Source organism: Metopolophium dirhodum, chromosome 6 (assembly GCF_019925205.1).
Source record: "Metopolophium dirhodum isolate CAU chromosome 6, ASM1992520v1, whole genome shotgun sequence".
Classification (NCBI taxonomy): domain Eukaryota; kingdom Metazoa; phylum Arthropoda; class Insecta; order Hemiptera; family Aphididae; genus Metopolophium; species Metopolophium dirhodum.
This window is the reverse complement of record NC_083565.1, coordinates 16,921,866-16,936,802: the sequence shown is the minus strand read 5'-3', so window position 1 is coordinate 16,936,802 and position 14,937 is coordinate 16,921,866. Positions and strand designations below refer to the sequence as shown.

Sequence of the window (14,937 nt, the reverse complement as noted above, 5' to 3'; positions counted from 1 at the left end):
TTACTACTTAGTATTACACTAATACAGTATTGATTTACAGTACCTATCTTAATTAATCGGAAAGTTAATAACCCGGCCACGGTCCCTACAAGGAGGGGGTGGTAATTTTAGGAGTCTGTTGAAATCTATTTGTAACTTTTGAAATATTACATTATATTTTTATAAATAAAATACTTATTTTATAGTAATTTTGTAATTTTAAACAGTGGGTTAATCATTTTACACACATATATATAGAAATCGTGTATGTGCCACCTGTATTGCTTTTAATGGGTTGTAATTTATTGGAAGTTTTGTACTGGGCCCACAAAAACATTAAGTAAGGGTCCCGGGGGCCTGAGTAACAGGTACAACTCTATAATTCATGATCTAGTGAGAATATTTTCATGAAATACATGACATGATGATCTCCGTTTAAATATACAAAAAGAAAAAATGTAAGCTTTTTTTATCTTTTAAAAAATGGAGTTTCCAATTAACACATGGCGCAGTATTATAATACATCATGCAGGATAATTTTCCAACAGTAAATCGAGTAATACGAAATAATTACATGCAATTTTATCCTTGAAAGATTCAAAGTTAAAATTTAAATCGTGTATAGAAACATATTGTGATCTTTTAACTTTTTATCCGGGTTAAAAATTGTCTCTATATAGATATACTATATACTATATAGCCATATAGGTAGGTATATCGTATATATGTAAAATTATAAGCTTACGCGTATAGGACTTAAAATAATCGTAGCACGATTGGAATCGTTCGATATAATAAACGAGAGACTTCGTCCCGATCGATGGTGCAATAATTCCACCGACGTATCACCGTGTGTCGCATAATAGGCATAATAATATTATATATGATCGTTTATGGGAATCATCAGCGTACATTTTGTCTTCCTCCGTCTTATATAATATCGGCAAACTAAACTGAACACGTGGGCGAGCCTAACAGTTTTTCTGCCACCATACTTTGTTATGTGCTGTCCGTGCATGAAATTGTGTGCTATTGCCCCGGTGCAGTGTACACATTACACCTATATATATATATATATATACACACACACACACGTAGGTCCTTGCTGCTGCACGCATGCATAATATATCTAAATGGAAATCGCGGCAATAGAGGCGTGGAAAAATCACCATTACACACCCGGCAAAAAGAATATATATAATACACGCACAATACACACCGGCTTTCGGGGATATATAACGACGATCTATAGGTTAGGTACACATATTATAATATTATACAGTATACACATATATATTTTTTTTCTCGTCCGACGTGCTATTATAAAATTCTCCGCAAATTATATACATTCATCCGGTAATGTGGTATTATATATTATACGCACGCACCTGTGCAGTCTGCCGATCAAATAACAACGGTGGGTATATAGATGATCGCGGAAAAATAATCGTATACGATGTTATGCGGCGTCGACGTCCCCGACGAAGCAGGCCGTGACTTTGTTTTTCGGATATCCGATATGACGATATATGTTATTATGGCAATAGACCCGTCAACATTTACCTCCAACTCTACAAAATAATAATATATAGCAAATGAAAAATTGAAATTGAAAACCAATTAACTTTGAAAACTTTATATATTAACGTACTGTATTCATAATAAATATTGTTTTAAACAGCACGGACGTTTATCACGCGTTATTAACAATAATACCAAAATACCGGTTGTATATTATAGTTATTAAAATATTATACCTTCGAAAATCACGGGCATATAATATTGTGTAGTTAATCAAATATAGGTAGTAAACAATTCGATTGTATACACACGACCCTCACCGCGTGTAATACCACGTTTGACAAAGGTAATAATATATATTATATATACTGAGCTTTTATTTAATTTCCAAATAACTTTTTTCTCTATTGTTATTCGAAAACCCAAAGCCTAAGGCCAGCGATCGTGTATCTATTATACAGACATATATAGGTATACTACGCGCATTATAGGTATATCACGTTGTTCGGTCTTGCGCGTAGGTTAATAATTTTGCATGATTATTATTATATTATGATGCAATAATATAGATGGACTAGGTAATGGTGTATCTTACAAAATAACAAAAACCGGGGAAGTCGATTTGCTGTATAGAAGGTTTCGAGTATACCTACTGTCATTGAGTAGGTCACTGCGCCGTAATGGATGCGTTAAATTTGAATTCAAATTTCAACGATGAACATTGCACAAGAAAAACGATTCTGAGCGGAGAAGGTGCGTCAGCTTCTATACTTAAATCGATAATTGTACATATACGTTTTTAATTACAAAATAATTTGCAAATGTCCGTGATTTGAACTTCAAACGCCTATACTAAAAAAACTGTTGTTGTATTTTCCATATGTTTTAATTTCTGTAAGACAAACTTATGAGGAACGTTGTATTTAATTTTTAAGATGTTTTACTTATAAAGTCTGCCGATCAAATAAAATTATAGACCTCGCGGAGCACTGAAAAACCATCGCGTACGATTATATTATATGCGTCGATGTCGACGTCCCCAATAAAGAAGGCCGTGACTTCGTTTTTCAGATATCCGAGATAATGATCGGTACTATATTATTGCATGACCCGTCAACATTTTCCGGTAAACCCTACTTAACTATATATTTATGGAAAATGAAAAACTGTTTAGAAAATATTTGAAATTAAATGTCAGAATATAACTTTGAACACTTTGTATTAACGTACCTACTACCTGTATAAATTGCTTTGAACACGTAGTTACGGCGATCAAGCAGGTCGCACTTCGTTGCGAAGACGAGGGACGCTGCGATTGGTGTGTGACGTGTGTCGGTGTCACACTTTGCGTATATCTAGGTTTTCGTTTGTAAATGGAAATAGAAAATTAAAAACACAATCATTTCGCTTACATTATTATAATATATTATGTAACGTTACGTCTGTATCTTTAATCCATCGAGTTTGAATGACGGTTTTATTACATATTATACATAATATACGCATATTACACCTACAGATATACATACCTCGGAGATCGTTGCTACGATTGACGTAGTCCGCGCCGACCTATAATGACGATATGATCTTTGAGTCTTGCGTTTGTGTAATATTATAATATACGGTCAATCGCGTGCGGTTCTACACGCCACATCGTCTCCTTTCTGATTTTTCTGACCGACGCGCGTCTTTATTAATTAGCATTATATATTTTTTCTATTTTTTGGTTCTCACCCATTGTCTTTTCGTATAGTTTTTTTCTCAACGAAAACCGTCGGTCCGTACACATACACGCGCTTTGCGGCTGTGTAGATTATTATTGCGAAATGGTCGTTCGTTTGTTGTGCAGCATACCGCGGTTTCGATTATATCGACGCAATAACGACGAAAATCGGACGCGAGAACGGCTAGATGAAAATAGTATACAGCCTTGTTTTTAATTTTCAATCTCATTCCAATGTATATTATTTATTATTATCATTATTATACATGCTCGTTATTATGTCGACGCGTATATATACACATAATAAACAACACCGCAACTCCACGCCTCACGTATATCCTATATTTTCTCGTTACCGAATGATTATTCGAATATATATAGCGAGTTAATCCTCTCGGTCCGCCCTCTGGCCGTGACACTTTTCACCAGTGTGGCACATAATATTATTATTACTAATCCAATCACACGGAAAAATCGACCGAAACGCGACAAAATACTGTAGCGGTGGTGACAGTCTATATAGTTTAGTCCATTAGCATGTAATACATATTTTTTTATTGGGCCAGATGTGTGTTGGGGGGGTATTGTCGTTTTACACGATTTCAACGCGTTAAAATATCACTCGAAGAGAACTTTTCAAAACTAAAAAATTTCAAGGACGGCATATACCTATAAGCTGTCGAGTTTATATTTATTATTTTCTTCCATCGACCACCGCATTTATATTATTCACTAAATGTACTTAAAAACCAGTTTAAAAAACAATGTGTTCACGTAATACGTTTATTGTAGTGAAAAATAGCTTGTCAAGTCAGTTATATTGTTATAGCAAATTATAGTTATCAGTTATGTCAAAAGTTTTGAAAACAATTGACTTTTAATCCATTGTATTATCAACTTGGAAATGCCCAAATGTGTCTTTTTTAATATAGTTTTGGATATATACTGGAAACTAGAGAGTATATAAACAAATTGTTTCGTGTAGAATGTAGATATATCTACGATTAATAACTTACTTACTGAAATATTTTAAAATATCACGAAGAAAGATTTGCGTTTTAATTTGAAAAGTTTCTATAAAGTTTTATTGAGTCTGTGAAAACATGGAATTTAATATTTCCGGTTGCGATATTATATTTTAGTAATATATTGTATATATAAATATATATATATATATACATTTATAAGAGAGATTAATTAAACGTCTTTACGTCTCAATTCTGTTGTGGTAGTTGCGCACAGTCGATCGCCGGTAGCCGTTTTAAAGTGTTAACTATCTGCTGATAATGTCAATAAGTTCAATTAACGCAGTCGGTGCTTTCTATATATATGTATTATATACAGTATACGTTTCTTTTATATACATATAAACCTATATAATACTTCTGAAATCGCCATTATCCGCGACTATTTGCTCTCGGCAGGAGATCAGTACGTGGCTGTAGATAGGTATAATATGTATTTCACTATAATCGAATATTTTCACATCTTTATTTACCACCTTAGTCATTGCTACTAATATGCGTCTATTGATTGACGAATTTCGTCGTCTTTACGCACGGTAGGTATACCTTTATATTATGTACTAATATAATAATATAATGCCCATATACATGAATGACCCCGCTTTCTTTCCGTGTGATCAATTATATACGTAATATATTATATATATGAGCTGTTATATTGTATAGGCGCCTCGCGCGTATAGCGAGCGGTCGGTGGCAAATTACTTTTGAATTGGCGTGACGATCAATATGTGTTGATGATGGCGGTGGTATAGTGAGGAGTAAAGAAGCGCTTTTTTTCTAATTTAATATAAAGACATCGCGGCTGCAAACGGTGGTAGCGGCGACGACGACGACGATATTCAGGCTAACGAAAACGATAATGGGAATTAAATTATGTAAAGTTGTATTACTACATCGGGACATATGCGCTGCTGCAGTGCAGTATACAATGGGATGCCAATTAAACTGGCCAGGTGAAAGTTGTATTATGATATATCCAGGATTATGATAGAACTGCAGTTCACAAACCAAAACGACTCACGTTCTAATAATAATAATAACAACTACGCACGACGATACACACATAATACAAACGCACATACATAATATTAAATATAGCAGTATAGTTACTCATATATATAATAATATATAATATAAATATAAATCGGTCAGCCCTCGTGCGTCGAGCGAGAAACTTACGAATGTTAACATAATATATTATAATAATATGCTGTCGTGCCACCGATAGTATAATAATATTATCCAAACGAGTTTAGGCCACTGCTATTACCTATATTTTTTCGGGGAACACTACTTTAAAATGTTAACGCCCTGCATCGAAATTTCATATTTTCACCCGTTGAATCGTCTCAAATAAAAATACATTGACAGTTGATATATTAATCGTATATATTTATTAATTAATTTATTGTATGTTGTCTATACAGGGGTAGGAGTGGCCGATTGAGGAGTTTGCCCGCACTGTACCAGGATGACGACGATGGTAACGATCTCAGCGACCTCGGTCTGAGCACGGGGAAGAAGAACAGCGCCGGCGACTACGATGAAGAAGAGATACTACAGGATCACGCGGCGGAGGACCATCGCAGTTGTTCCGCGGATGACGGTGCCGATGATCGAGTACAGCACCAGTTCGGTAACCGGACTGAAGACCTGGCTGAAGAGGACTGCGACGTGTTCCGTGGAGCGGAAGAACCCGCGGCTGTGGCCGTCAAAGTGGTGACGGTGCAGACGATTGCCGCGGTCGCTCCAATGGTGACTGAACCGGTGGTGGCCGAAAATGGATACGACAGGGCTATCAAGGACTACGTTGATTTCACCGAGTCCAAGCGAACTTCCGTGGCCAAGTGCGAAGAGCAGCCGCTGAAAAGTTGTAAGCCCGTCGTGGCTGAAATAAGGCGTCGGATGTCGGCGCCCAAAATTGAGGAGAAAGTCATGTTGCTCAAAACCTGGTCGCAGTCCACGAGAGACTTGAACGCTGCAGCCGCCGGTGAACTGCCCAAGGTGGACATTGGCAAGCGCCGAGAGATATTTGAGAAGATTTGTTCGGAGACGAAAGCCGCCGACGTGCAGCTCACTGTCGCAGCTAGACAACCGTCGCTCGCGAAGAAGAAGTCTGTTAAAGCGTCGCCGACACCTTCGCCGCCGGCAAGTGTTGCTGCTGCTGCCGCGGACGTTTTCCTGCAACAAGTGGTCGAAGATATTTCTCCGCCCGAATCGTCGTTGCCAGGTAAGATTTAAAAACGTGCGATATTCGTGTTGTGGAATTTATCAGTTTTATCGAATTTAAGTTTTTAGTAAATTGTAGAATCTATATTGTGTATATTATATTATGTATACTTAAGCAATATTAATTTTTTAATTAAAATTTCAAATAGTACTCATAAATATAATGAACCAACCTATATATAAACAAATTTTTCATAAGAATTTCGCACTGATTTTTAAAAATTGGAAATGGTTTATTCTCTTTGTATAATTAGTTATGGCTTGTTTGGGTTTTTTGTACCATTGCAATGCCATGCATTTTATAAGAATACCTAAAAAATACTTTAAAAATATTTAGGTATATATAGTATATATAGATGGATGTGACAAATTGAATATGCAAATTTCTATGACACTGCAATGAATGAAAAGATTTTCATGTATTCGCCTATTATAATTTTTGTTAACTCCTTAATAATAGTTAATACTTATAATAGTTAAAAACTAAACTACACAAATCGCATTGCAACAAAACAACACATAAGTACCCACAAAAGTTGCTTTCATCTGATAATTTAAAATACAATACCTTTTAACAGTTCTTGGTTGAAAGTATTTTAAGACAATCTATTTATTTTAATTTTGGTCGAAATGATAAACACACGCATATTGTATATACGCGTGATGTCTATATTATATCATATATTCATATATTGTTTTTTTAGTAAATGTTTCGATTATTCAGACTTTAGAGCATTAAAACCCAGCACTGATAATCATGAATATTACATATGTATATTATGTGTAATGTGTATATTTAACAGTATTTATTTTTTTGAGGAACAGATCCATCTAAGGTCGTGGAGCCGCAAGGCGAACAGCAAATGACGTACAGTAGCGAGGAAGAAATACTGCAGCACCACGGTCTGGCCGTTGACTCGGAAGTGGAGGACGAAACGACTGCAGCGTCAGTGGAGGAGGAGATGATGGTCGAGGAGGAAAAACCTATAGTAGCGCTGGAGAAAGAACGCGTTTGCATGGTGGAGGACGAGTATCACCATCACCTGCAGCACATCCGCCACCATCAGCAGCTCTCGTCCCTTTCCGATCTGGTCAGCCGGCACTCGATCGACAGCTTGGACCAGGAGTGTGGTCACACGACCGAAGACCCGGACGACGGCAACTATCCGGGTTCGTGTCTAAGCGCTGAAGACAGTGGCGTGCACACCGAGGACATGTCGAGCTGCGTGAGCCAAGCAGATGACGAAGAACGGTCCAACTTACAGCCTAGTCCTGTGCTGCTGCAGCAGCCCCCGAATGTCGTTCAACAGCACGTCGACGACACGTACAACATGGTGAGACTATATTATAATTTACAATAATATCTAAGGTATACGAATTATACACGTGATCCTATTTGGGGAGGTCACAGCCCCACAGGTATACCATATATATATATATCATACGGCAAACAACTACATAAGAATGAAACTTGCCCCGCCATCCCTGCACTGCAGGTTAAATTAGGTTAGGGACTTAGGGTATACATTATACAACCTGCAGTGATCATACCCCAAAGAAGGCACAGATTTATAAATGTATACTACTATATTATTACGCATTTTTATGTTTCTATTTAAGGGAATCGGGGAGTGTTAATATTATTATTTGTTATTATTGTTGGCCCATGTGACATACACAGTATAACTATATAAATAAAGTACATCCAATTGAAATGTACCAATTATATTTTTATTTTATATTTTAATACTTTTTACTACGATTTTTAAAAATTGTTTTTATATTTTCGATCTATATAATATTATACATAATGGGAGGTGTGAACCATATTTCTATAATAAGGAAGACGCGAATCATTGTAGTTTAGAAACCGCTGGATTAGCATTGTAATATATATATTAGGTATACCTAATGACGTACGTGCTTTGTAACTGTATAATATAGCTGGTACCATTATATTATATGCCTATAACAAAAACCGCCACCCGAGTTTATTACATATTATACACCGCATCGCGTGGTTTAACGGATCGCTTACGAGATTTGATTGCAAACCGTAATGTCCCCCGATCGATTGTCATTATTATAATATACTAACCGCAAATTTGCAGGATTTAGCATATTTTATTATATAGTAGATCGGTAATATTTGTACGATTACATTATATAATATATATAATATATATATATATATATAAGTTCGCTCGAATTGCACTCTCGCAGGCAGGCTGCAGTAATTTATTATTTTTTCTTTTGTGATCGAATTAATTCTTAACCACTTCTTTGTTCAGTGTTTTTGAATACATGAAATCAGACTTTTGACTTGTGTCGATGTGCTTGTCTTCTACAGGTACTCGAATTGACGCCCGTCAACGCACTGGAACCACCCAAAGAGAAACCACCTCCGCCACCCGTAGACGCGTATCCAGATGACGATGGCCTGCAGGTGCAACTACCGCTGGAACCCGTAAGTTTTAATTATTATTTATCAGTTATTACCTATAATTTATATATATATTGAATTCCGATTATTATTGTTACGTGCTGATGCACAGGCCGTAGACAGCTTGGAGTCGGCCAAACGCATAAAGAAAGAAATGTGGATGAAACGTTCCAGTTTCCTGGGCCTGGAAGAATACACCAACGGCAACGTCAGCTACGAGCACGGTAAGTCTCCGATAAAACAACTTCGATATATTATGAATGATCTCATATATGAGCCGTATATCTTATGCTTGTGGTGTATATTATGTATCATAGATTTGGAAAACTTGAAGTCGAAACCGCCCGATTTGACGTCGTTCCTGGAGGAAGAACGTCGGCTGGAAAAACTGTTGTACAACCAGAACAAACCCGAACGGCAACCACACGACACCACTAGGGTTAGTGTCTGGTTTATATCATATTATTATAGACTATGCAATATACAGGATGTTTCAGGGTTTTTCGTTTACAGCACTATAGAATAAAACAAAAAAACCTTATAGAATCCATATTTTTTTTTTTTTTAAATAACAATCTAAGAACTTATCGATTACGTACCTAATTTAAAACTACCGTACGTAAGTAAGTATGTACTCTTAAAAATTCCACATTTGCAACAAACTAAATTGGTTTTTGATTCTCACTCTACACTAGAGCATGTGTTATGTGTTCTTTCTCGAACTTTGTAAACGGAAACGTGAAAACTGCAGGAAACACCCCTTATAGTGTCGTGCACTCGTGCATATTACGTCTTAATCACGGTTATCTAGATACTCGTCTTCGTAATATACATATAGTAAATTATATAAGTATATATTATGATTTTTCGTCTGAGTATACACAATCGCGTGTTTGCAGATTTACGAAAACGTCAACAGCATTCCGTCGCAGAACGTGTACGTAGACGACGGTGGAGACAGTGAGAGCAGTCAATATATGAGGGACATATTGCAGGTGGAAGAGCAGAGTCGATGTAATCAGTTGAAGAACAAAGCTGCTCAAAATAACATAGGTAAATTATAGTTAAAACTCCCTGACTCCCATGTATTACAAATTACAATCTATCCGAAATCTGGTTGTGGGAAAAATTATCTTATATTATACAATCCAATCGATAAAAAATTCGGGGTTAAACGGACAGGACAATACATCCATATAAAATAAAAAAATTGACAATAGCCTGAAAAATATTAACATTATTTTTCATAAATTATAAAAAAAAATTTAAATGAATTAAATTATTCAAGTTTAAATTCATACTTTAAAAAGTATTTCATTTGCTAATGATTGCCAAGTGAAAATAATAATATAGGTAGTACAGGAAATAGTTTTTTAAGGCACCCTGTTTCAATGTAATTTTGTCCTAAAAATACACTTTACGGGAATAATGAATCTGTCCTGTAAAATTAGCGAAGTTAAGTTTTTTTTAGAGGGAAATATTCTACAGCCCGCATTGAATTCAGTTTTTCAACATTTTAATCTTTAACTTTATAATGTCTTTAAAAAAGACAATTTAAGTTTTTTTACAAATTTGAAATTATTTTACACCATTATAAGAAATAAAATAAAAACCGCAGTCCAATGTGGCCTGTTGAAAATCTCCTTCTTTCAGATAAAAAAAATAGTTATCAAAGTCCGATAATTCTTTGAGGCCTGAGAGTTGTTCCTGTAAAGTAATTATTGTTATTATAAAATACCGTACCCTAACTAGGTATTGGACAGTAGATTATAGTGCCTAGTAGTAAAGTATTATAATTAAGGTGGGAATTAAAATATAAATATAATCGGCAACGGCCCCTCAAAATAATGTCATAATATATTATTAACATTTGACAATCATACTCAAATAATATAATTAGGCTTTATTATTATTTTTGAACTGGTCATTTCTCATTTTTCGTATTTAATTTTTAATTTGATTTTTTGCGCTACCTGTATATTTTTAACCCTGGATTTTTTAGTACATATAGAATATAAAATTAATATAATGTTTCGACCTAAATTCACGAAATCTATAACCAACGCGTACCATAATATTATAAACACTGGAATATATTGAGTTATAGAAGAGGAATATTATATTCGACGTGACTTAACGTATTAATTGTTGGGTTTCGGCAGGCGAAAAATTAGTGAAAAAGTTAAAAGAACTTGAAGAGGATCTGAACAATCAAGAGTGCGCTAGGGTTGGATCGGCACACTGGTTGCCGCCGCCCACTCGTCACTCCATGCAAGACATCTCGTCAGCTGCCTCGGTCGCGAATGCCGGACCGCAGCCACCGCCACTAGACCACACTCAGTCAATGCCAAACTTGGAGGTGAGCACCGTTTGATAATATTTTGATTCACTTTGAACTATTCTCCCAACTGTTTTAATGAATTTCCACGAATCATTTCGACTTACATTAAAGAAGAAATTGTATAACGACTGTTGGCCTTTTAGCTAACGCTCTAAACAGTAAACAGCATATTGAGGTTATTATACGCGTTAACGACCTCATTTATATGAAACCCTCTATATGAGGCTTATATCTGCCAGAACTTAATAACTATTACTATTACTCGTAAGTCGTAACCATTTCAACTTTCCCAATATTAACATTTTTCAGTTTTATATATTGGCCATTTCAAATCTGCTCAATAAGCCCGTATAACTTAGATAACCAAGTATTTTTAGTTATATTGTTTGGAATTTAGGTAAACTAAAACTAACGATTGAGAGTAATTATAATACAGTAATGAGTAATTATTATTACTAATAGTGATATAATGAGTATAGAGTCCTAATGCTTGTCAAATAATAACTCAACTGAACATTTTAACAGTTGATATACATCCCCATGTTTCACAAAAAAAAATAATTTTTTGGTTGAATTCTCTTACACAAGGTCGACTCGACTCACCCAGGTGAGTCATCAAACAACAGATCGCGCTAAAATATTAGTAGGTATTCCCAAGGTTGTAGTTGGAACACACTTTCGGGAGGGGTTTATAACCAAATTATATAATTTCATAAAAATGTATTTTATATTATAATATTACATCTAAATAAGGGTTTTTATGCATTATATGTGTGATAAATGTATCAGTGGCGTACACATGATTTCTGAAAGGGGTGATCAAAAAAATATTACATAGCTAAATCACAATCATCTTATATTGATTTCGATTTGTCTATGTACACTCAAAAGAGCTAGAATTAGACCTGTAAGACGTTCTTAGTCTGATGATACTAGCTAGTAATTAGTAAATTGTTTTTTTAATCTTTTCAATGTAGAAAATGTGCTTTCTGATGTTGATTTTGTAAGTCGTAATTGGTAATGTATAGCTCATAGTTTCAAAAGAATAGATGTATTTGGAAAGAATTTAAATGTAATTTCTAATTATATTACATAATGTTTATGCTTCATAGCCGAATTCGGGTAAAAACGGTTGGGGTATAGACAATAAATGTATTGACAATTTAGTATTTAATAAGTTATCAATTTATCATCATTCATCAATAAATCGTTTGTGGCATATTTACTATACATAGGAAATACCAACAAAATTTGTATTCCCACGATTATAATACATTTATGTATACCTAATATAATATATATAGGTACCTTATATTATAAGGAATAACAATATATAAACATAATATTATTATATGTACAGTTATTATATTATTAGGGAAATATGGTAAATTATTATAATTAATTAAGTTTCATAAATTAAATAAATTAACTAAAAAAGTTTCGATGGGTGTCAACCCCTCTCCCCCCCCCCCTTTCTCATAGGATACCATTGGGTATTCTATTTTGTCTCACAATAAAAAAAACATTAACATTTATAAATACTTTCCCAAAAACTACAATAATGTATTTAACATTTTTATAGAAAACTAATAGCGTTATTAAGTAGGTAACTTCGTTGTAATATTTAGATTTGAGAAATTTCAAATTCAACTTGACAAATATATAATATAAATGTAAGTCTTTACTACGGTACAAGACGTATAAAAATATTTTCAAGTTTCCGCCTTCGACAATAAATTATTATAAATTAGATTCTATTTTGTGAGTCAATAGTTTTTATCGTTAATTATTCGTCTTACCAGGGAAAAATAAATGAATAAAAGGTATTCAAGAAAGGCAACAACTCAAGTACCTAGGTAACTCTCCCACTCGGGTTACTAACGTCACTGCACTTAGTTGTATAGTGTGTAGTGTACCTATATCGTATATTATATATTATATCTATGATTTTGGATAATATATTAGCTTAATCATTAACCGTTGCCACGTTTGTGCGTTTACAGCAACAGCAGCCCGTTCACAGCACCAGTCAACACCATCAGCCCGAAGATTTCACTTGGTGCGTATGATTTTCGTATTGTTTTTAGTTTTTTACCTGTTATTAATATAATAATATCTACTAATAGGGATTTCATAATGTAATAGTTAAACGTGTTAAACGACCCGAACACGATATGCATATATAAAGCAACAATGCGTATAGAAAACGGTAGAAATATTCATTTCCTCTCTCTTTTGACAGCTTTTTGCGTCGAGTACTCTACAGTTCACATATTATTTACACAATACGCAACTTACCTTTGACGACTTCTGTTCGGTGTTCGCCTCGCACTAAAAAGCAAACGGCCACGATCCAACCGAAAAAAACGAGTTATAACTTGATACCTACTAGAAAAAATAAATAATATATAATCTCACGAGCGCGCTGTATAGTCATGCATTGTCAATTTGTCCCGTTCGAATACTTTTGAAGTGCGGTGGGTGTTAATTTATAAATCACACTTGTTGCGCGTCTCGATCATATAGGTACTGCAGGACCACGCTCGCACGCCTGAAATTAAATGTTCATAATAATAAACCTAATCATTATTCATTTATACCGATCGAATCGAATCCGTTGGACACAGGAAATCATAGTAATACGGTATTTCCGATTTCAGGTCTTCTCAGAACGGTTGTCCCAGACCAGCCCAGCAGAGCGTCTACGCCAAGAGAAAGCCGATTAACAGTCAGTCGGAAAAATATAACTACCAACACTGGCTCATTCAAGTAAGTCGAACCGAAGTTCACCACATCAAACGCACTATCTTGGTACGAATATATTATATTGCTATATATATTATTACTTTGTTTTTAGGAAGCAGAACACCGCCGTTTAGTCGACCGGTGTAATCGTCAAGTGCCACCCGGCGCAATAGCGTCAAACCAACCGCGTTCGCGTACCAGACCGTCTCTGCCGCCTCCTCCACCGCCGGCACACAACAAAAAACCTCTGCCTGACTCAGTCATTAACACTTTGACTCAGCGCGTGCAAGAACGTCTATCATTCAACGATTTTCACAGGTGATTTCCGTTTAATGAAAATACCGGTTGATCCATTTGACGTAAGACACTATTATTATTTCAGAATCTATTAATGTCTTTAAAAAATATTTTTTTACATAATTTAGTTTTTTTACTTTTTTAATTACAATATGAATTTTAAATTCCTTATTCTTAAGCAGAATATAATTTGGAATACTAGTATACTATACTATATTATACATTGTATTGAATTTTGTAGGAGTAGTTTATGAGTTAAAAGTATTTAAAATGTAGGTATATGAGCGAAGTGATCAGGGATACCCCGCCAAATATTAGTCCAATACTTCACTAATCTAAATTTTAAATAGGTAGATTCTTTTTTTTTTTATTCATCGTAATCATCGGCAACTGTGGCCATTAGCATTTTGTAGTGGGGTTGAGGAACACGTATATGTGGGGTAAGGATTCGTCACTAAAAACACGGGTGGGCAACCATCCGGGAACTAGATACGTTGGTCGATGCTTGACCTTAGAACACGTTAGTGACTGATGCCAACCACCGAGCCACAACTAGGTTTTTCCCAAAAATGTTATTCTGTAACAACTAACAATTATGTAAAATAAATATTTTTAAAAACATTAGTGTTTT

General features: G+C 34.9%; 1 protein-coding gene across 2 annotated transcripts in view; it reads left to right on the top strand.

The window, feature by feature from the left end:
- LOC132946196 (uncharacterized protein CG43427) overlaps positions 1-14,937 on the top strand; it is a 58,141-nt gene that overhangs the window by 41,994 nt on the left and 1,210 nt on the right. For both annotated transcript variants that reach the window (XM_061016068.1, XM_061016067.1), the window contains exons 4-13: positions 5,679-6,481; positions 7,306-7,814; positions 8,831-8,947; positions 9,036-9,147; positions 9,241-9,362; positions 9,823-9,976; positions 11,086-11,282; positions 13,268-13,323; positions 13,925-14,033; positions 14,122-14,327. In XM_061016068.1, the coding sequence (XP_060872051.1) occupies positions 5,679-6,481; positions 7,306-7,814; positions 8,831-8,947; positions 9,036-9,147; positions 9,241-9,362; positions 9,823-9,976; positions 11,086-11,282; positions 13,268-13,323; positions 13,925-14,033; positions 14,122-14,327 (2,385 nt within the window). The remainder of the gene's footprint in view (positions 1-5,678; positions 6,482-7,305; positions 7,815-8,830; positions 8,948-9,035; positions 9,148-9,240; positions 9,363-9,822; positions 9,977-11,085; positions 11,283-13,267; positions 13,324-13,924; positions 14,034-14,121; positions 14,328-14,937) is intronic.